The 23,140-nt window shown below is 34.8% G+C and overlaps 2 protein-coding genes across 2 annotated transcripts; both read right to left on the bottom strand.

The window, feature by feature from the left end:
* Positions 1-3,248: 3,248 nt before the first annotated feature.
* On the bottom strand, positions 3,249-4,190 carry LOC102882989 (olfactory receptor 1030). Its single transcript, XM_006917913.1, has one exon. The coding sequence runs from the start codon at positions 4,185-4,187 to the stop codon at positions 3,249-3,251; it is 939 nt and encodes a 312-aa protein (XP_006917975.1). The 5' UTR covers positions 4,188-4,190.
* A 9,409-nt stretch (positions 4,191-13,599) lies between these two features.
* LOC102884764 (olfactory receptor 1030) lies at positions 13,600-14,538 on the bottom strand. The gene has a single exon (XM_006917918.1). The coding sequence runs from the start codon at positions 14,536-14,538 to the stop codon at positions 13,600-13,602; it is 939 nt and encodes a 312-aa protein (XP_006917980.1).
* Positions 14,539-23,140: the final 8,602 nt, after the last annotated feature.

Raw genomic sequence — 23,140 nt, 5'->3', positions numbered from 1 at the left:
TGGAGTCAGGATCTGAGAACGAAGATCATTTTATTGGACAAGTTGAATTAGTCTATACATTACAAAGTAGGAAGTTTTCTCATAGCTGATTATATCATTCAGTGTGCATGTAGCTGTCAAATACCTGATCAACAACATTTTTGGAAAACAAAAAGTAATAGTTTTTTTCACTGCATGCTTTTTCCCTTCAATGAAGTATAGTGGAACAAATATAGCAGAAAAACAAAAAGTAATACACTTTAAAGTAAGACACATTTGAACTTCTCTTCTATATGATTTTAGATTAATAATAATCTATGAGTCTCTGTTCATATGTAAAGTGGGAATTATAATACCGAAATAATAATATTGGTGGTCACATTATGTAAAACAACATGTATTAAAACAATATCTGAACTTTGGTAAGCATTATTATTTCTTTTTCTCTCCTTCATGTGTATATGTATGAGTGTGAAATTCTAAACATTCTTACGCTATCCACTGCTCCCAAGAAAATATATGATACATGAATTAAAATGTTAGGCTTTTAACATTACTATTCTCTGGAACATTTGTTTATTTTTTCTAAATATATATGGAATCATTTTTCTAAAAAAGCCATCAATTAGAATATTTAACTTTTAGATAGGTGAGGAGAAAAATATAAAATATCAACACTATTGCTCTTTAGGAAAATACAGAAAATATTGTCTATTTTTACATTAATTATTTTATCATCACATTGCTCAATTTTTTAAAATAAATATGGAATACAGAAGAATTAACTTTCAAAGGAGAAGGATGAAAATTTAGAAGCCTGTTCCTAAAATCCCTCATGAGAGACATTATCATTAATAAAGGAATTTCTTAACTTTTAGATAAAAATACAGGGTCTACTGAAATAATCTACTAATACAAAAAGCATTTAATTAGCACATATTTATTCCATGTCCAGCACAATGAAAAATAAACTGTTTTAACATGCTGATGGTGTAATTCCAGCCAGCCGGTCAATTCATGAAAGCTTTCTCTATAACTCCTCTTATCTTAAACTTGTGTGTATGTGAACATCACTATGGCCTCCATCGCTACTGTCTGTCATAAATCTCGATGATATTATTATGGGTTGCTTGTATTTGTGAACAGTTCCGTTGGTTTATAACTAATATATTTCCTCAGTCTTTTGTTGGTCTATTCATAGACATTTTTTCTTATATATCTAAAAATAAAAGCAATTATTCACTTTCAAATAGGAAATTCATTTATTATTTTATGCTGCCATCATTATCGAAACTTCATTTGGTGCCAAGCTAGACTGTAAAGAAAGAGACATGAACCCTGAGATCAGAAAATTTGTAATAATAAAGGAATTGGTTTTGCATAACTGAATGTATGTGTCTGCTTAAATAGTAATAATAGATCTAGGTATGTGTTTAAGTACAATTCAACAAACTTTCAATTGAATGTTATAAGTCACAAAAATAGTTATTTGTTTATATGTGTGTTTTAACAGGACTTAGAGACAATCTGACTTTCAGTATAAAGTTATTAAATGACAACATCTAGTTATATGAAAGATTGAAATAATTATACGGAATAATAAAAAAGTCAATGAACATTAATATGTTAGCCTGCAGGAAATTTTGAGCAAAAATAGGCTCTAAGCCAGAAAAGAAGCTTTGAAATACTACTAAGAAAAATGTTCCAACTAGGTGAGTGAATAATTACAATTCTATGGTCTTTTCCTTTTTCACTGAAAGTAGCATTCACATATGAGATCACAAATTGGTTCTACCACTTATTTAGTTCAGCCCCTGCCTGGCCTGATAGAACATTGTACTAGGTGCAATAAGTATGTTGAAACAGGAGCGTAAAAGATGAACAGTTCTTGTCTGTACAACCATAAGACTAACTTCAATTTACTCAGAATAAATTGTTTCTTTCCTCTTTTACATCAGCACTTTCATTTTCTTATATTATAGCACTTAACCAATTGTATTGATTTTTCTTTTTATAGTTTCATAAACTCTACAAAACTATACAATCCTAGAGCTTCTTGAAGTTTCCTTGGTACTTGGAGTAGGACTTGGCTTATTGTAGAAACTCAGTAAACATTCATTGACTTTGTTTATGGTATGTAGCTTCAAAGCCACCTGAAATGTTAACATCTTTAAAAGATCAACTTATCGTTTTCATTCTTTAGCATTGAAATATATTTAATTTAGTTAACATTTAATTCCAAAATTAGATATGTAATAATTAATTGTGGCAGAGGACAATTGTGGGTAAATTTGAACTATGGTGCAAATAACAAATATCTATCTCATCATTAGTAATAGGTTAATATGCAGAGATGAGAGAAGGCATGAAAATCCTAGACACTAGAAGGCTAGAATGTCGCTAATAAACTCTACAGAAGTCACAGTTTCTTCTGAGATATGGGTTATGCAAGAGCCATTATTTGCCTGCTTTGGGAGTTAATATCTAAACAAATAATTGTTTGGAGGTTTTATTTCTTGTATGGCAGTAGGAGGAAAGTATCTTATTAAAATTGAGTCTCACAAGTGGGGAGAACTAAACGGATGTCACGGGAATATTATTATAAGTTATTATTATAAGTTCTCCTTCCTAGAAGTGGCAGCAAGTCTCATCACTATTGTGGTCACATTCCCCTATTTAATGAAATCAAAGACCCTGCATTGTAAATGCTACAGAATTATGAAGTACTTAAAATTAGCTCATGACAGTCAACATGTGTACTAACAATTTTGTGTATATGTATATATATAAACCCGTACTGTGACAAATTGGTTATGGAGATATATAGAAATTTTATGGAAGCAAAAAGAAAGCTGTTGATAGTGGTAACTTTGAGAGGTGAGAATGGCAGATCAGAGAGAGGCAAGAAAAGGAAATATTTTACTCTTTTACTTTACACTCTTCTAGAAATAGAACGTTTTCCTACAAGAAAGGATAATTTGCATAATGTAAAAGTAACATATAAGTTATAAATGTAAAAGTGTGTAAAAGAAGAAAAACTATGCCTCATACCTCTATATATAACTCTTACCCCTTTACACACACAATGTACTCACATGTTACATGTAAAACTATAAATCTTATATACCCGTGCCTTTTATGTTTTGTCACTAGATTATAGATTTTCATTATCGATTTAAAATTGGTTCTACTGAAAGGCAGTTAAAGTCAGATCTAGTTCTCATAATTACATCTTTTATTTAATTTACAAAGAAAGATACACTGTGATTTTACTTCGAAAGTACATTTCTTCTGATCAATTTCCAAAAGGCTTGTTTTACATCCTTGTTCCTCAAACTATAAATGATGGGGTTCAACATAGGGCTTACAAAAGTGTAGAAAACAGCAATGATTTTGGACTGCTCCACTGACTTATCTGTGGGAGGTCTAACATACATGCAGAACAGGGTCCCATAAAACATAGTCACTGCCACCAGATGGGACCCACAGGTGGAAAAAGCTTTGTGCCTGCCTTCAGCAGAACGCATCCTCAGGATGGCAATGAGAATGAAGACGTAGGAGATGAGGATTATGAGGAGAGAGTTGGAGAGGTTAAATCCTGCTACCACAAACATGGATATCTCCTTAATGAAAATGTCAGAGCAGGAGAGTTGGATGAGGGGTGGGTCAGCACAATAGAAGTGATTAATGATATTGGAGCCACAGAAAGTCAAGCGGTATGTCCACATGGTTTCCATCAGGCCACTAAGGAACCCATAGGCATATGGACCAGCAATCAGACGAATACAGATCCCTTTGGACATCTTGCTGCTGTAAAGCAAAGGGTTACAGATGGCCATGTACCTATCATAAGCCATTACAGCTAGTATGTAATATTCAGTAATCACCATGGCAATGAAAAAATAACACTGGACTAAACACGCAGCATAGGAAATGGTTTTCTTTTCTGATAAGAAGTTCACCAACATCTTGGGAGTCACGTTAGTGGAATAACACAAATCCAAGCAGGACAAACTGGCAAGAAAGAAGTACATGGGGGTGTGAAGGTGTGAATCTATTCTGATCAGTACCAACATGCCAAGGTTCCCTCCAACAGTGATCAAGTAGATAAGCAGGAACAGCACAAAAAGGATAGGTTGAAGTTCTGGACGATCTGTCAATCCCAAGAGAACAAATTCTGTCACCAAGGTGGAATTTCCTCTGACCATTTTCTTAGGTGTCAGCCTTGTTCACTTAGATGAATTAAAATAAATTAAGAAGTGAATGAGAAGTCCATCATATGTTTCTTCTCTCCCTATCTCTCTTTCTCCTCCTTCTTCTGCTCTCGGTCACCCTCACATATAGCTATTATTAGACAGAGTTTGAGACTGTAGGAGCTGGGACTGTTAAGAAAGTGATGGCCCCTATTAGCTACATGTATTATGTGCAGATGATTCCCAAAGAAAACAGCTCCTGTGACACCAACTTGTTTTGGAATGGGGGAATTATGATCCAAGTTTGTCTAAAAATTGGTTGAATTACCAACTACCACTTGCAGTTTACACTGAGCCCAGGAATGACTCTGGATAAAATGGCAACATATATTTGGAAATATTTTTGCAGTCATTAATAGCATATGCATATCTACAAGTTCAACTTTTGAGAACTGCACATCCTACCTGCTATAGTAGAGAGCCCCAAATTATAGAGGTTTGAAGGAAATTCTCTGGGACCTATTTTACTATTATATGCATGAAATGTAGGAGATTGTGGAATACCTATGTGAATAGACCAAAGATAAGGACCCCAAATTCGGAAATAAAGCCCTATATGAATTACTGATGAAGGAATTTTCATTCAGAAGAGTTTACATGAATAAAGACAAGAAAACCATGCACAGGAGAAAAGAGAAGTGGCCAAAACTTAGATCATAGTTTTGTTTGTTTATCCATTTTTTTATCATTTGACCAAGAAAGCATTTAAGAGATTTATAGTATATAACAAAATTGGCAAATTTATGCTACTGGTGGAACATAAATTTGACTCTAAGCTTTCTAGAGAGATACATAAATAGTTCAACCTTCTTTATTATAGAACTATTATGTCCAGAGTTATAAAAAAAAATAATTAAGAGAGAATTAGTCTTAGCTCAGAGTTCAGATGATACTAATTACAATGTAAGGATTATACATTCAGATAATATTATCAGTTTGTTAATACTGATTACAGTATTAACAAATAAAATGAGAAATAATTGCCAGGAGTCTAGAGAATATTATTTTCATCATGAATTCTTAATCCATAATTTGCCAGGAGTCTAGAGAATATTATTTTCATTATGGATTCTTAATGTTGTCGTGTGTTATTGCATAAGTAATAGACTAAATAGGATAAAGAATCAAAACTCATATGCTTACGGGAGCCATTTAGATAATAAGCATGAATTGAAGTGGTCTGGGTAAAAGTGATCTGACGTGAGCTAGAGAACAGTTCCCAGGATACAGTCAGCAGCCACTCAAGTCAGCTGAGTTTTTACTATATGGTAACATAGCCCGTGTTCCAAGATCTTAAGACCCTTCAATTTTAAAGAAGTATCAGAATTCATCATGTTTATTTGAAAACTATCAGATACATTTTGGCAAATAATACAATTTTTAAACTTATCTTTAACCAGGACATAATGAAAAAAAAAACCTGTAGCCTTGATCCATGGCAGTGCAAATGACAATCCCATGCAATGTCAATGTCACCAACTCTATATCTAGTGTCAAAGGTGTTCCTGAAGATGGAACCAAGTACTCTTAAAAATTTGCTGCTTTGATTATAATGCTTCCAGGATGTTATATGATTTCATCATTATAATAATATAACCTTTGCACACAAACAGCATTGAACACTACATGCATGCAAGTCACTTTGCCAGGAAAGTAAAGATAACTGGGAACGGTGCTTGTCTTGAAAGAGCTGCTTAGTGTCTTCTTGGCAAATGAGACATATGAAGAGAAAATTAAGGTTAAAATTGTAGTTCAATAATAAAGATTTGAACACAGTAACTAATCAAGTTCAGGAATCAGGATAAAATCAAAGAACAATAATCTTTAACTGGGGCTTAAATAACTAAGAATTTTCTAGGCGGACTAGCTAGAAATGATTTTCAGATAGTGCGAGCTGTACATGCAGTAACAGGAGGCTTTGAAGAGAAATCAAATATATTCACATAGACGCAAAGAAAATTTTCTATTGTGTCAAATAAAACGTTTAGGAAATAGCGAGCAGCCAAGAACTTGAAAGTCTCCACCACAGGCTAAGACTTTTGAACACTTCTGAAAGTTACAAGATAACATATCATTGAATTTGTCTTTGACATTTGTTTGGAGTATGTATGTGTGTTATATTCAAGCTGCAGTGGTAAATTAGAACTCACATTCTCTGTTAATTTGAAATAAAGTTTGCAGGGCTTAAATCTACAACTTTGGTCTCTGGGAGCAAAATACAATAATTAGACAATCAGGATATATGTAGATAGTAAAAGTGCTCTTTCCTCACTCACTAGAAGGAGGAGTCCATTTGGAAAATATTTGCCTTAGTCATGTAAATCCTCCATTGTAACGACATGAAGATACTCATCTAATCTTTAAATAAGGACAACTATGCCCTAAATAGTAGCACCAGTTCGGTTATCATATTACATCAAACAACTAATAAAGACAATAAAAATATTAAAAAGAGATTGGAATTTAATCTGCCTATTTCCTACCTTTTCCTGTAAGTAAGTTTAGCAACCACAGTTTAGGAAGAAAAGTCTATATTTTGATAATAATATTTTTTCCCATATGCACAGGCATTTCAGTTATACAAAGCAATTTATGCTATTCTATTATATTTTCCCTTTAGAAGAATCCTGCAACTGATAGGGCAAGTACAATTAGGAATGAAGAAAATAGAGTAAATAAACAAACATTAAGCTGGCCATCTCCTGAGTTTTTAGATTAGTGTTTCCAAAATTGTGTTCATTGGAACTGGATATCAGGCAATAAAACAAGTCTATGGTAAAAAAATAAGTTTGAAAAATGCTGAGTTTTGGAGAAAAAGAGAGGCTGGATTTCCCTCTTGCAGAGAGTCTCAGAATCTTTTATATGTTCAAATGCATTTGAAGTTACAAAAGTTGGACAATAATATGCAGCCTTTCTTGAGCTTAATTGTTCAAAGAGCCTGGAGCATCTCAAATGTTCTCTTTAGGCTAAGAAAACCTCATTTCACAATAAGCACCAGAGTTTACTAGAATCCTTGCACCCCTAAAGCTAGAGAAAATACAAGATAATAAGATATATTCTGTATTATGTGGAAAACCACCTCCATTCATAGTGTCAATGGTCAGGTCCTAAAGCACTTTTGAATTTCTCATTGATTCATATTCTCAAAAAAGCAGTTGCTTACAGGAAATACTGAGCATGGAAAAGTTACTCCTACGTGAGGAGGAAGTAGAAACAAACAGAAAAAAAATCTAAGCTCTCTGAAGAAAATAGACTACAATGTGACACCAGAGCTCTGTACAATCACACTTGGACTCAAATCTTTTCCACTTTCAAACACATCATCTATATACCTGGATCCTAAATACTAACACCTGTCTGCTCTTCATCTCATATCAAGCAAATAACAGTTGCTTAACTACATGTCTATTTGAGATAAGGCATATGGTAAACTAAATACACGTGGATATAAGATAAGACAAGTCACAAATATTTTCTCTTTTTTTCCCCCTCTTCAATTCCCCGCCCCCGCCCAACTTCCACCCCTGACCTATGGATGTTGTCGTTTCCCCTTAAGAACTGGATTTCTGAAAGCAGGGTGTCTCCTCCCACAGGCTCATGTTGTGCACCCGGGGCCTGGGGCACCAGGGGTCTGGCGCACCCTGCACACTCAGGGGACCTAGCACACTCGGGGCCTGGTCCATGGCTCCACCTGGGGTGCAAACCCAGGGCCTTCTGCATGTAAAGCAGACTTGCTAACCACTACACTATGGAGCCACCCCAAGTCACAAATATTTTCAATACTCTCCTATAACCTGCACACATTTTAATTTTTCTGTGTTGAAATTACATGTTTAGCTCTTTTAAAAATTATACCTCCCTAGTTTCCCCTCTCCTTCCTTTTCAAGGCCCAATCTGCCACCCATGACCCTCTTCCAAGACCACTCGAATAGAGTTTCTTGCCTGATTCACATTTTAAAGTCAAAAAAGAAACCGGGAATTTAAAAAATATCTTTGATCTGAGATGTGCATATGGGAAATACCATTGGCAAATTTAAAATATTTCTGATAAATCTCTATTATATACTCAAACTTGCTGCATTAGAGCTATAGCCTTTTCCACTGAAATTAAGTATCTGAATGATTTTGGAATACTTAATAGAAACTCAACTAAAGATTATTTCTCTTTCTATAAGCAAATTCTTATAGATCTTACACTGCTGGGATGTGTCAAAGCCTCATGCTTAATGGCTATGGGAACTGCCCTTAATAGCTTCTTATTCCATTTTTATTGTGCTCTGAGTTTAAGATTGTTTATTTATTTTATATTTATGCAAAAATTAACAAAATTGATCCTCTATGACTCTTACCATTTCCTATTTCCTATTCTAATGTAGAAAGACAAGTAATATATAGTGAATTGATGAAGAGACCGTTGAAACAGTTTGTAATACCTGTGAATAATTTGTTCTCTGTGTGAGAAATAGCATATAAAAAAATTAGTGAAACTTCAGTGAGGCAGGAAAGCAGATATTCTTCTAAACAGGGTTTTCCCTATGACGTTGGTGCCCAATTCAAAATTTCTTGGTATTCAGGAGTCAGTATAGGTAGTAATGAATTTTTTAAAGTCTATGTTTCTTATTTCAAGAAATATAACTGAAATAAAGCTGCACATTAAGTTTCACTGGCCAATAATGCAAAATTGCTTTCTTCTGTGTTGGAATGATCGTAAATAAACTAGATAATGGAAACAATGCAGATTTGCATATGCTGATGAATTTGATTCACAGGATACCTATACATATATATGTTTATTTTTTAATATGTGAAGATGCAAGAAAAAAACCATTACTTATAGTTTAGTAGAGATTATTAAACAAGAAAACATAGGTTCCTCTTATGGTAAATTGGTAAACATGATAAATATTTGGTGAAAATTTGGAGTTCCAAGAATATCCTATTCTCCCACTCAAAAAAAAAAAAAAAAGGTAACCAATCAATGAAAGTGCAAAGCTCACCTCTACAAGTGTCATTGGTACCTGAAATACTTATTGTTGAAATGGTCATTTCAGGACAAATTTGCCATCTTCAGGTTCCAGTTAAAATGCAAATGTCCTAGGTAGCAGGATCACACTGAACTAATGTCACTTTTACTAACTATTTTGTGTGCATATGGTGACCATTTTTATTCTCCTATAAGATGGATTGAGTGAGAAACTAGGTGTTATTGAAGACAAGGAACAGACCACAAAAAAAAAAAAAAACAGAAGAGTTATTGAAGTTTTAGTAATTTAGTCTAGAAATTACCTTAACAGATCATTAAGACCAAGATAAATTTGCAAGAATAGCTGAGCAAAAATGATATTTTAAGGGAGGAAATGGAGAAAAAGCTAGCTGGGTCATGGAGTTGGTGGAGCTATGCATGTCATATGCCTGTGCTTTCCCTAGAAGAAGCGCCTTCACTGTCCACTCTGCCGTAATGAACTCCAGCACCTTCCCCAAGTCTTTCCATTCCGGTGTCTCATGAACCTAAATTATAGATCATGATACACATGACTTCCTACCAGCCAATGACATATCAGTAAAAATTCTTTTTGAGTCTTCTTTTAGAAAGTGTTTTTTTTTTTTTTTTTTTCCCACCTTGATAGAGTAGATTTCTTTCTATAGACTACGGAGTCTTCATTTATTCACTATCAGACTTGGACTAAATAATTTTGAAAATTCCTGTTGTTTATACATTTCTGATTCAGCATGTATGTAATTATAAATCTTACACTCATTACTAGTTATGTGTCTCTTAGTTAATATTAAATTGCTCCTAAAGTTTCTCTCTCTGATAATTTAAAGATTTATAAGTTCTATGAGAGTTTCATTTTTGCTAGAATGACTATAACTGCTTGAATTTGTCCATCTTCTGAATTGTTTGCCACTTTTTTGATGAGGGGACTGTTCTTTCAATAAATATTAATCTAAAAAATGTTTAAGATTGTCAAGTGTTTACTTCATTATGGTTATAGAGTGAATAGAAAGACTGCTGTTTGTAAAGTAAAAGGATTGTTGTAAACACATTATTCCAATAAAATTTTCCCATTTTCTGGTGACCAATCTAAGAGAGAAATACAGGTTAAAAATTATGCTAACATTCAAAGCTGCTTCTGTTGTTACCTGAGTCCTATTTGTGAAGGTACAAAACTGAAATAGGAAGAGAAATTGCAAGAATAGAAGTCAGAATTTTCATTCTTACCCGACCCTGGGAAAGATTTTCTCAGAGACACTAATGGCTCAAGGGATGAGTTGTTAGAAATGATTTATACTCAACTTGTAATTTGAAATTTTTTTCCCTAAAGTATTTTTCAACACACCCTGAAAAAATAATTACAGTGTTACTATAAGAGAGAACTCCAGGGATATAGTAATTCATGTAGATTTGTAATCATTAAAATCTTGGGATTTGCACAAGGCAATTGCATCAGTTTGTCATCATTTTGATCTGATTCCTTTGGCTAACCAGCAGGAGTTTATCTTCATGGAATTTCTGCATAATGGATAACCATTTATTTCAATCAGATCAGTTGAAAATTAATAAAGATATAAAATAATAACATAACTCACAGACTTTGATGTTCTGTGATGTTTTCCCAGTCTCAGTTGTGTTTTGTACGGTCCCTTCCACAAAATTACTACTAAGTGTTTATCAAAAAAACTTTTATATCTAGAATAAAGTGGTTAAATTACAAAACCCCATAAGTAAAATCACTTGGACAAGATATTATAATGAGTTGTAATAGAGTTAGATCAAGGAGTTAGGTCTAAGAGTTAGAAAGTAATAAGTCATGAAAAACCTGGTAAGCATGGAATTTACCAATGTCATTTATTTGCCCACACATGAAAACAGAAAAAAGGCAGAAATAATAATCTACTCTTTCTTCTCATTTACCAATTATCCAATTATCTATACAACAAAAAACATTGTACTTGTGTAAGATGATAGATGTGTTAACTAACCCTATTGTAATGATCATTTTCAAATATATGGTTATAAAGCACCACATTGTATACTATAAAGCATCATGTTGTACACTATAATCTTATACGATGTTATATGTCAATTATATCTCAATAAAGCTGGAAAAAGTGAATAAATTTTCAAGAATAAAACCATGCAGCTAGTACTCTTTGACATGAGAACTAAATTACAAATATATAACAGTGAAATATATTTTAAAGTCCCAAATGTACGATAAATAACCACTCTCTGCTAAATGACTCATGAGATTAAAAAAAGACATCACTGGGAAAATAGAAAATATTGCAAAGTGAATTATAAAAAATTAATAGCTTTCAACTAAACCTGTGTTCAGGTAAAATGTATAAACACTTACTATGACAAAAGAAAGTGAGAGTGAAATAAATAATCCAAACTTTCATTTTAAAAAAGCAAGAAAAGAAGATAAATAACAACTTCAGTAAGTTCTAAATCTTTGAAATCCAAGTGGTGCAGAAAGTGTTCATTTTTTTCTAGACCTGAATTTGTGGATCCAGGGTTGCAGATCAGAGGGAGGAAATGGGACCCTATGGCTCAGAGGCCACAAACTAGATCCACAAACTCAGGTATAGGAAAGAATCCTCATGCTATTCCTCTCTCTTCCCATTCCCACACCTTCAGAAGAAACTTCAGAAACACATTATACAAGCACATTCACAAGGAACAGGAAACTACTATCATGACCCACAGTTTCTGGTTTTACCTAGCAAGTCAGGAAGAGTACAGAAGGATGTGCTTCTTAAAGATTTCTATCTCAAAAGAGAGATGATAATAAGACAGTCTAGATTCAAGACCTCAGCTGAGAGCATATTTCATCCTGTCGACTATGAAAAACAATAAGAGCACACCAGCATGTCAAGAGGAATTTTTGCACCATTAAAAGATTAGTATCTAGTACAGAATACTTAAGAAACTATTACAAATGTAGGAAATAAAAATGAAATAGCCCCGTCAAAAAGTGAAAAAAGAATATGGACATACAACTGAAAAAAAAAAAAAAGAGACATCTTCGATTATCATCAAAACATTTAAAAATACTTAAGTTCACTGTAATGACAATCGAAACCTTATACAAGAAATGAGAATCTATTTTGCACCATCAGATTGGAAAACATTGTAAAAGTCTGATAATATATTGTGTTGACATGAATGTGGAGTAAAGGGCACTTTCACACATTATTGGCAGGAGAGCAAACTGAAAAAGCAATTTGACTATATCCAATAAATTTAAAGATGCTTATATCTTATGACCCAGAAATTAACATCCTATGTATGTACATGAGAGGACCTCTTGAACGGATACACATTCAGAATTTCACGAGAAAATTTATTGCTGGATTTGTATATTAAAAATTGGAAAAATATAATTGTCTATCAATAGTATAATAGACAAGTGTGACATAGTTATATGTCAACATAGAATATACCAGTAAAAATTACTGCTACAAAAATCAGAATGAATAAGTTTGACAATGTTTAGTGAAAAATAAAATAAATTGCAGAAGGCACATAGAGTGATTTCATTTATGTCAAGTTTAAAATCTAGCAAAATGGTATATAATTCTGTGGATGCATAAACATCTAGCAAATGTTTAAAGAAACATTAAATTACATCAGAGTTCGATGCAGAAAATGGGGAGAAGGACAGAACCAGGCTGAAAGCACTCAGTTTTAGAATATCTGAGTATCTGAAATATCAGAAACAAAGGTGGCACTATGTGAGGACTGCATAATGATCAATTAAGCTTTATGATGGAGATGCATATTGGTAAAAACAAATCTAAAAAAAATTTGGTATTCCATGAAAAAACTTATGAATGAAGATTCCATTGGACTAGCACTATCATTCTGAAGATACTTCTTAGAGTAATAATCTGAGATACGCATTGCTCTTCATTGCTACATGATTTGCATAAAGGGAAAAAGGGAAAAAAAGACATTAGCCTGTCACAATTGAGAATTTTGTGGAATATAGTTTGGAAATTATTAAGCACTATAAAAATCTAACAAATGGTCATTGCAGTAGCATCATTTGGTAATTCTGTCTTTTATAACTTGTACCCATATGAGTATTATGAATGGGACCACCTATTCTTTATTCACTTTAAAGAGCAATAACAATGGCTTTTGGTTAGAATTTTAAAATTTCTACGCACTTTTTTTTTTAACTCACTGACATGATACTGTAAACGCTAGCAAATAGTTTGACAGATTTGTCCAAGTCCTTTATATGAATTACAAAAAACAAAAAACATTTAGTGACAGAAAGTGATCTCTTAATTAAAATGCTTATAATTAGGCAGAAAATTGGATATTTGCATACCTATGACCAAAACGTGTATTTTATTTATCCAACAATTTCTTTTGGACAACTTTCCTTATTGCTTCTTTAACATCTTTGTTCCTCAAGCTATAGATCAAAGGATTTAACATAGGACTCACAAAGATATAAAACACAGCCACAATTTTCCCCTGTTCTACAGATGCCTCAGAAGGAGGCCTAAGATGCATGGAGAACAGTGTCCCATAGAAGATAGTGACAGCCGTCAAATGGGACCCACAGGTGGAGAAGGCCTTGCGCCTCCCCTCAGCAGAGCGAATACGCAAAATGGCTGTGAAAATGAAAATGTAGGAGATGAGAATCAAGGTGAGAGAGCAGGTGAGGTTGGAACCCGCCACCACAAACATGGCAGTTTCTTTGACGTAGGTATCTGAGCAGGCAAGGACTAACAGAGGTGGGTCCGCACAGTAAAAGTGGTTGATTTCATTGGGTCCACAGAAAGAGAGACGAAGCATCAGGACGGTCTGTACCAGACCATTTGCAAAGCCATAAACATAAGAAATAGCAACGAGAGAGATGCACACACATCTGGACATTCTGAGACCATATAGCAAGGGCTTGCAGATGGCCACGTAGCGGTCATAAGCCATCACTGTGAGCATATAATAATCTGTGATCACCAGGGTAATGAAAAAGTGGAATTGTATAAAACAACCAATGGCAGATATGGTTTTTCTCTTGGATAAGAAATTAACCAGCATCTGAGGAGCGATGGTGGTGGTGTAACAGAAATCCAGGAAGGAGAGGTGACTGAGGAAGAAGTACATGGGAGTGTGAAGTCTCGAGTCACTTCTGATTAACAAAATCATGCTCACGTTGCCGACAACCGCGACCAGGTAGATGATGAGGAACACCACGAAAAGGACAGGCTGCAGCTCCGCGCGATCCGTCAGTCCCAGGAGAATAAACTCAGTCACTGCTGTGTAGTTTTCCTTTAACATTGTGTTTGCTTCCCTTCAATTGAGGTCTAAATAAAGGAAACGGAAATTCATGCGTTTCGTCATTCATCCATTAGTCCATCATGTCACCTGATATACCTTCCACTTTCCTCAAAGTCATAAATACATGTGGTATAAGGAAGTAGCCTAGTAAGCAGGCAATTGATGTTTGAAATATCCAATAGAACTCCTTTATATAAGGCAGTCAAATTTTTAAATGCTTTTCTGCAAGTCTTTTCATGTTTGAAAAATCTTTTTTCTGCAAGCGATTACCACATTTGTTCATTTACAATTTTCTTAAACAATAGTTTTAAACAGTTTTACTTTTAAGTTGCAATCTCATATTTTTCCAATATTCCTTTTTTTGGCGGGGAGAGTATCTAAAGCATCAAAATTGGAACTCATCTGTTTTTTTTCACAGCTGAATGGACTTAGAGAAGTGGAACACATCCTTACAGAACAAGGATCTGTCTACCTGCCCTTGTTCTCTCCCCCTGCAATGCTTGTCCATTTTCCCCACACTGGTTTGCCACCGGTGGTTTTCTTGTCACTAAATTTTACTTAATTTGTAAGTACTTACCTAAAATCTCCTTTGCTTTGTATATTATTGCCAAGGGAGGCAAAAATCAATTTGTGGGGCACGAAAGCGAATCTTAGTGGGTTTTTGATATAAAAACAGATGTGCATACAGTACATAAACGATACACACATATATATGTATATACAGATATACACATACTCATATATTGGTGGTATTAAACGTTCATGGCGGTGGCAGTTAGCAGGGAAATAATATATTAAAGGCTCCCTGAGTGGGGAAGATGATAATTAAAAAAAGGCTGACAAACATATTCTCAGATGATTTCATTGTAACTCTACCTCATTTTAACTCTTGAAAATTTGAGAAAAACTCTATAACATGCATTCTATTAAAACTCTTTAAAACATATAAAATTTAACACAGAAAGAATAATCATATTACCTATTTAAATGAGAGTACATAAGGTATCATGAAGTGCCATCTCCCAACATTTGTGCAGGACACAAGAGACCATGAAAACCATCATGGAAAAATCTACTTCCTCCTTCAATAACACATACACAGCTATGTTGATGTTACACTGAGTCTTGTCAATGGCTGCAATGCCAAGGATAAACACAGGCCACTCTATAAGGCCCTTTGCAAATGCATCACTCCAGCACTGTTCCTTCCATGATCCCATTCTGCCCTTAAGGACTTTGAACTTATCGACAAAGATAATAAAATGCAAGACAAGTCAACTAAATCTGCAAAATCATAAACATTTTGCATTTTTCTTTTTTTAAGTTTGTAAGATTATAGTTATAGTCACAACAGACAAATACGTTTTATGCTGGGATGGTACTTTCATAGTATTTACTTATTGAAACATTAATCAAGAGTCAAAGTAATATCTCATTCATTTTCACTGTGGAGAAATGAGGCAATATAAGCAATAAACTTTTCATATGATCCAACAGAGTACTTCATGGTAATTACCTTTCTTTAAAGAAACAAAACACATCCTATGTGATTTAAGGAAGGAAAACTCAGAAAGAAGTATTTATGAGTGGACAAAGTTTGCACTCTTGACATTTGCCTTCACTCTGTGACTTTCCCATGTAATGCTTGCTGCTACTCCCCAGTCATCCAGAGAGTCTAAAGGTTGGTCTTTAGCTTTAATGAGGATGATGTCTCCTTAGCATGTGGTCATAGTTCAACTTGAGATGGAAAACAAAATTAGAGAAAGCATCCTCATTAAATGAATTTTTAATAATTTTAAATAATAGAGATTATAAACCTAAAAGTGGACACTTTTATAGAGAGGGTACAGAACATTATTATTATAAAGAGTAGGGTTGTTAACTCAGACTGAACCATCCCTTTATTTTTCTTCATGAAACAAGAGAGAGAAAGCATGCCTAATTACTGAAAGTCAGCGGTGTTTAACAGTTACTGGGAGTCTGTGTCAGACTTCTGGGCTGGAAATTCCACATCCTCTAACTCCTATCTGAGGACTTGGGCACGTTATCCATCTTTCTGTGCCTAAGATGCCTCATGCATAAAATTGGTTACTAATAGCAATTCCATCCATGTAAGGGAGTTAATCAAGTTCATACTTTTTAAATATGCCTGAAATAGAGTGAACACTTAGCAAGTTGTACCTACTATTATTTTTTGGTAAAATGTCCAGGTCTGGCCTAAAACAAGACTCAGCAACATCAAAGTGTGAGCTCTTTAGGAACGAGGAGTTTATCTGTAGCGACAGCCTCAGTGGCACCTGGAACAGTGCTTTCTGAATGGAGGCAATCAGTGATTACTGAGGGAATGGATGTTCTCTTTGGTCTGGTTCCCTTTCCATCATAAATACTACTCCACCGTACACTTATAAATACTTGTACTCTGAGAAGAATAGTAGAATATAAATCGAGACATTTACTTATTTATCAGCATATGTTTCAGCCCATAATTTATTTTGATTGATTAAAATATCTATTTCTAAATTCCAAAATACATTTTAGCAATAGCTAATCCTACCTGTGAAAAAAGAGTGACTTCCCGATGACAGCATGGAAATAAAGAACCTAAAGGCTCTATAACAGACTTGTCATATAGGGACCAAAAATCCCTACGGTTCAATTATTTCTAGCAGAAAGTCATTCAGACTATAAATAACCACTACTGTTTTATTCTTTTGAAAATCCTAAGCTCATTAAAGACATAATTTTTGCCCACACCCTCAGATCATCTGGGAATTAAATATCTCCAGAAAGATAAAGACAGGAGATTCGTTGTTTCTTTTAACTTATATCTGAAAGTCTTAATATTTTTTTTACTTTGAGGAAATATCAACTTTTCTTGTTTACAACATGGAAGATAAAGTAGTGCATGGCATAGTGGACACGTTTTGAAGTCTGGAAAACCATCGGAAGACCAATTAAGTTTTATTGAACCTAGACAAGTTATTTCCTGATCATGAGCCTGGTGATTTATTTTTTAATAAGAAAAATAATGCATAGCTACATGAACACTGTGGATATATAGATATTAATAGACGTAACGGCCATTCTTGCTTTGTACCCTACCTCACCCAGACCTATTATCTGTTCTTCTCTACTTTCTTTTGTTTACCTAAAATTTAATTTTATGGATGACATCATTAGAGCTCCTTTGATAACTAGTTTCCAGCCGAGTTTGGCCAATGAGAGAAACCAGCTGAGTTTGGCCAATGAGATGTCAGAGAGTGGGAGGAAGGGAAAAGTAGCTCAGTGTTTTCCTCATTCTCTCCAGCTTCACAATGAAGGTGCTAGAGTGGCTACATCATGCTGACGTGTATGTTGGAGAAGAAGTATGCCAGGGACTTGCTTCCTGGTCTAGCTCTTATTGGGCTCTAGTGACAGTAGCCACTGCCTGGCCACTGTAGAACTAGGCGTAGAAATTGCTTCTTCCAATTATCCTACAGGGATAATTGATTGTTGTTGTTGTTTTTTAACAAAGCCTGTATTCTGTCTTTTCATTAAAGTCCATTCAGTTAAACCACCTGAGTAAAATTTTGTTTTATGCTGTGTTGCTGCCTCAGGCCACAGCAGCACACAGTAGTTAATGTTTGGGATTATTTCTGGGTTCACCATTTTTGGAGATTAAAGGGGCCATTGAATCACTTTCTTTCTAAGTCTTGAATCAATTGAGGACTACACATGCCAGTCAGATATTAACAGTAGTCACATCATTGAGAGTAAACGTGGATTTAAGAATGTGGCTTGTTTTTCTGTTTCTTTCCTCTGAAGCGAAGTCACCCGGACACAGGAGAGCAGTGGGATAATTCTTGCTTTCTCCTCCCTTTCCAGAGCCATGACCGATCAGCACGTGTGATTGAGATGAGACGTGCCTATCAGTCGCAGAAAGGAGAAAAGGATGCCTTGTGTCAACAGGCAGGCAACTGCAGTAAATCTTTTCATAATCTCACTGATCTCCATTTAACCTATCAAGGTAAGTATGTCGGGGTACGGTGAGAGGAATCCAAAGTGGACTTCAAAATCCTCCCTTCTAAAGTCATTTAGAAATTTTTGCTCCAATCCTTTTTGTCATACATAATTGGCACCTTCTTTCATCGGTTTATGCATTTCAGAAGTCTCAGGGTCATTCTTGATTTCTTCCTCTCACGCCTACTCCTTCCCATAACCAATTATATCATCTCTATGACTTTTTAAATATCTCAAGTCAATCTTTTGTGCACGAAGAAGGGAGAGGAGGACATAACGCTATGCTTCCCTCTGGTCTGTCTTGTCCTCTAATTTGCATGGTTGCTGTTCTGCCATTGTCCATCATGACAAGTGCATCTTGGGATCATTAACACTCATGGATGGACAGACTGATCATCTTTTCTACTCACCCACCTGCATTTTGGCTCTTGAGGGAACTGCAGATCTCACCTTTGGTCTGCCCTTTATTTTTGTTAAGATCTAGCCTGGGATGTCCGCTGTATGGTTCCTCACTGGTGCAACACATTCCAGTCATCAAGTCTCAGATATTTCCATACTCCCCTATAACAGACATGCTGGAAATTTAGACATTAGGGTATTGACCATGCCCCATGGAGACTAAAGAAACTCAGAAAGCATTAACTTAAGTTCAAGTAAATACTGCTGAAATAAGCTGAGCCCAAGGTTTACCTTACTTTGGCCACTCAATAAGTTGATTTGGGGCCAAAGCTTCAAAAAGGAGAATGGGAAAGCCTATCTCAGAAAGATCTGCTAAGGCTGTAAATCTTCTTCTGCTTTCATCTATCCTCTGTCATTTGTACACCCAGGCCAAAGAGCAAGGTTTGGGGCTCTTTGTTTTCTCTTTGTCATAATCGACTTTTTTTTTATACCAAGCATTAATGGTAGATGCATTTCAAAAGTGGAAGGTTAACTCAATCATATCAAAGAAATATAGTATAAACTATTGTATTTTTATTGCTATTCATAGTAGTAGTATTATGATCCTGGCTCAGAAGTACTAGAATTTTGCTCAACTTTCAAATGCTAACCTAGACAAGATCAAAAGCAGAAATGTTATTTGAGTTACTATATATGTATATATATATCAGGAATCAAAACCTAAATATATCTTTTTGTAAGTGATTTGTGCTAAGTCTACTTGAACTAATTTCACTTCAACTATCCTTCATTTGGATCTGAGTATCAAAAAACTGTTCCATTAAACTTAAATATCCAACCCTCTGCTTAACATCACTGTTTAGTCAGTCATTCAATATTTCTTCCCTAAACATGAACTGTGCACCCAAAATAATGCACAGATCTTTACAAAATAAATCAAATGAATTGACATCAAGTCTGTCCTCAGAGCACTTACCATTCTGTTAAAGAAATAGGAAAGTTATGAAAGGAAGCAGTACCACAAGTGAGGCAGAGAAAATCACCGTGGACATTCAGAAGAGGCAGAGACTGTTCCAGCTGAGGATATGATAAGCAGAGTCATGAGAAAGGCCCTTTAATTTTAAAGAATGGAATACATTTTTATCTGCCTTGAATTAATCTTGATATCAAATCTGTACTACATGTTTTTGCATTTCCTGAAAGACTATATGCATCTAATGATTATCACATAAATTAGGATCCAACCCATTTAAATGTTACTTTTGTAAACACCTGCACAGGAGCCCTAATGACATCCTATAGGTGACTGATGAATGCTTCAGGAATGAGCTTCCCAAAGTTAGTCATTCAGGTATAAATCCTCCTACTTTGGGGACATTCGAGGAGGCTAAGAAATCACTATCCCTCCACAGGTAAGTCTGATAGTTCTGAAAATAAAGAACTCATAAGAAATATTGATTGATTTATCACTATTTCTTTGTTTGAACATAAAATGGAATTGGTAGTGACCATAAATATTGCCACATTAAGACAAAACCATGGGCAAACAGACCCCAGACTCTCTCCCACAAAGACAGCAGATGACTTCTGGTGCATTAGGAGTTTGGGGAAACCTTGAAACTATCCCTGACCTTGGTTACACATCCCTTTTACAACACAGCTAAGATTAAGAGTAGGTTACATATTGAATTCTAGCCAAATCTTTAGCCACATCCCTTTTAACTTGTTTATCTTCTCCAAATTTAGAGCCTGAGAATTTGGCACAAGAAAATATACTCCTACTCCATATGCCTTTAATGACTTCATACACTTGTCATTGAGAGAAAAGTTTAAAGGAATTTGGGTAAATGGATTAAGGGTGAGGAGGAAACAATTTTTAATGTGAACACCTTTTCTTCCCCATTTGAAGGAGCTTCTCTTAAGTTTTTCCAATTTAGGTTTGAACTGAAATCTGGTAGCATTGCTGTATCCAGGATCATCAGAACAAGTGACAGCGCGTTGTTCAAGGGGAATCTACTTTTCTCTGCTGTGTTTGTGTTCCTCCCCAACACTGCTATGGATTTCACTGAATTTTTAGCTGATGCATTCCTTTCGGCCAAAATTCTCAGAAAAGATTCCATAGGGCTTAAAGTTGTTTATATCTTTCCCCTGCATTGTACATAGATGTTTAATTCATACCATACCTTAAGCATAATTGAGATTCTTTTCAATAATTCTATTACTTCATCTGTAATGATTTTATACATTTAATTAATATCTTCTTTTGGATATTTTTATCCCTCTAAGTTTCTCACTTGTCTTTCTCTCGGAATGAGAGAAGCACTGAATGAAGGGTCCTTAACAGTTTGGCGTGTATCCCTCTGGTGGAGACCCGTGACATTGTGGATGACGCTATGTGATGTGAGACTGAAAAGTTCTTAGACGCCATTCAACACAAGCAATCTGTGATGGCATTTTTATAACTCTGAACACTTTAGTGAGGATGCTCATACACAGGTTCTTCTCTCTCATTCCCTTATTTCAGCTCATAACTTGGAATATAGTTATACTAAATTTACTTCCACCTTGTGTTTCTTCTCCATGTGTATTCCAGAAATCAAGCCCTGGACTGTGTGTGTAATAAATAATAGGGTGGTGTGATCTTTGTTAAGAAAGTTTTCTTTCTTTCTCTTATGTTGCATGAGTGCAAAAAGACAAGATAGAATTATGGAGACTTTCAGGAAGATAATTTCTTTTCCATCTTTCTCGAACCAGCAGAATACTATGAGGGCCAAAGTCAGTGATTGGAGTTTTTCTCTCTTCAAACTAATGGAAAAATATTTTGTATACATTGATGACAGCAAGTTCTATACTTAAGGGGAATTTGTGACACTATCTCAGAATCCAATGTAAGTGGAAGTTGTAAGCTATATCAGAGAATAAAACTTCTTTATTTAGTTTAAACAACATTTCGCTCATCTAATTCAGTGACTCGACTCTAGTTGTGCATTAAAGTTATGTGGAAACTTATTAAATATATGTCAGTGTGTGTGCTCCATCTAAATTGAGGTGGCCCCCAAGTATTAATGTTTTAAAAAACTCCACACCTGATTCTAATGTGAAGCCAGCGTTGATAACCATTGATCTAAGTGTTAGATTTGTGAATATATTATTTTAATAAAGCAATATAGTTATTCTTTAAAAGGTGTGAACTTTCTCTGTTCTTCAGGCCTTGCAAAATTTGCTGTAGTTATTAACGATAATTCTTTTTTGTTTTTTCAGTCATGAGTCAGCTACCATCTGTTTCCAAAAGTCCAATCTACAAGTATGAACCAGGAATTATCAAGTATTTGGTCAGGCACCATTATCACTAGCTTGTGTTATTACAGGAAACCCATAACTGTGCTCCCTCTTGTACATTTTTATATAGCAGCTCGAGTTTTTTGTAGTAACTCCAGCTCTACTGGTACTATCAAAGAAGTAAGACGTAGTATGAAAAATCAGCTGGTGTGAGCTGGTAAAGTTATCTCATTTATTCAACAAATTGATACTGTGTATTGGTTATGATTCAGGCACTCACGCAAGTTCTGGGAATATGACACAAATGTCATATTCACATGGCTATTTTTCTAATGGAAGGACAGACAGCAAAATATATCCGTAAAAATTATTTACATAAATAAATAATAATTTCTGAAGTGATATATGATATAGAGAAAAAATAGATCATGGTTGGCGATTAGAGAGCTATTTGGAATGAAGTTTAACTTAGACAAGAGGCCAGGCAATGCCTTTCATAAGTCTGAAGGGAGAGTATTCTAGGCAGAGGGAACAGTGTGTGCAAAGGCCTTGATGTAAGAATGTGTTCAGCTTGTTCAAAAAATAGCTAGGAAGGAGGTCAGTGGAGCAGGAGAAGGAGGACTGAAGAGAAAGTGGTTGGAGAGTTTGGAGAGTGGGTAGGAAAATATCAGTCCCTTTAGATTCTGGTAACAACTTTGGATTTTAACCCAAGTTGATAGAAAATCCTGGACTATTCTACAAAGTCAGTAACATGCTGTGATTATAAAAGATCACTGGCTTGGGTTGGAAGATTGAATATTTCAATTGTGAAAGAAGGAAATTCATTATTGCAGCTTAAGCAAGAGATAATTTTCTCTTAGACCATACTGATAGCGGAGGAAATACTGAGAGGCTGTTTTAAGATTCCAAATGTAATATTTTTAAA

Source organism: Pteropus alecto, unplaced genomic scaffold (genome assembly GCF_000325575.1).
Source record: "Pteropus alecto unplaced genomic scaffold, ASM32557v1 scaffold1518, whole genome shotgun sequence".
Classification (NCBI taxonomy): Eukaryota; Metazoa; Chordata; class Mammalia; order Chiroptera; family Pteropodidae; genus Pteropus; species Pteropus alecto.
Note: the sequence above shows the minus strand (reverse complement) of the source record. Positions and strands in the feature narration are given on the sequence as shown.

What these genes read in the sequence shown, in the direction of transcription:
- LOC102882989 (XM_006917913.1), bottom strand. Translation starts at nt 4,187, where the DNA reads ATGGTCAGAGGAAATTCCACCTTGGTGACAGAATTTGTTCTCTTGGGA.
- LOC102884764 (XM_006917918.1), bottom strand. Translation starts at nt 14,538, where the DNA reads ATGTTAAAGGAAAACTACACAGCAGTGACTGAGTTTATTCTCCTGGGA.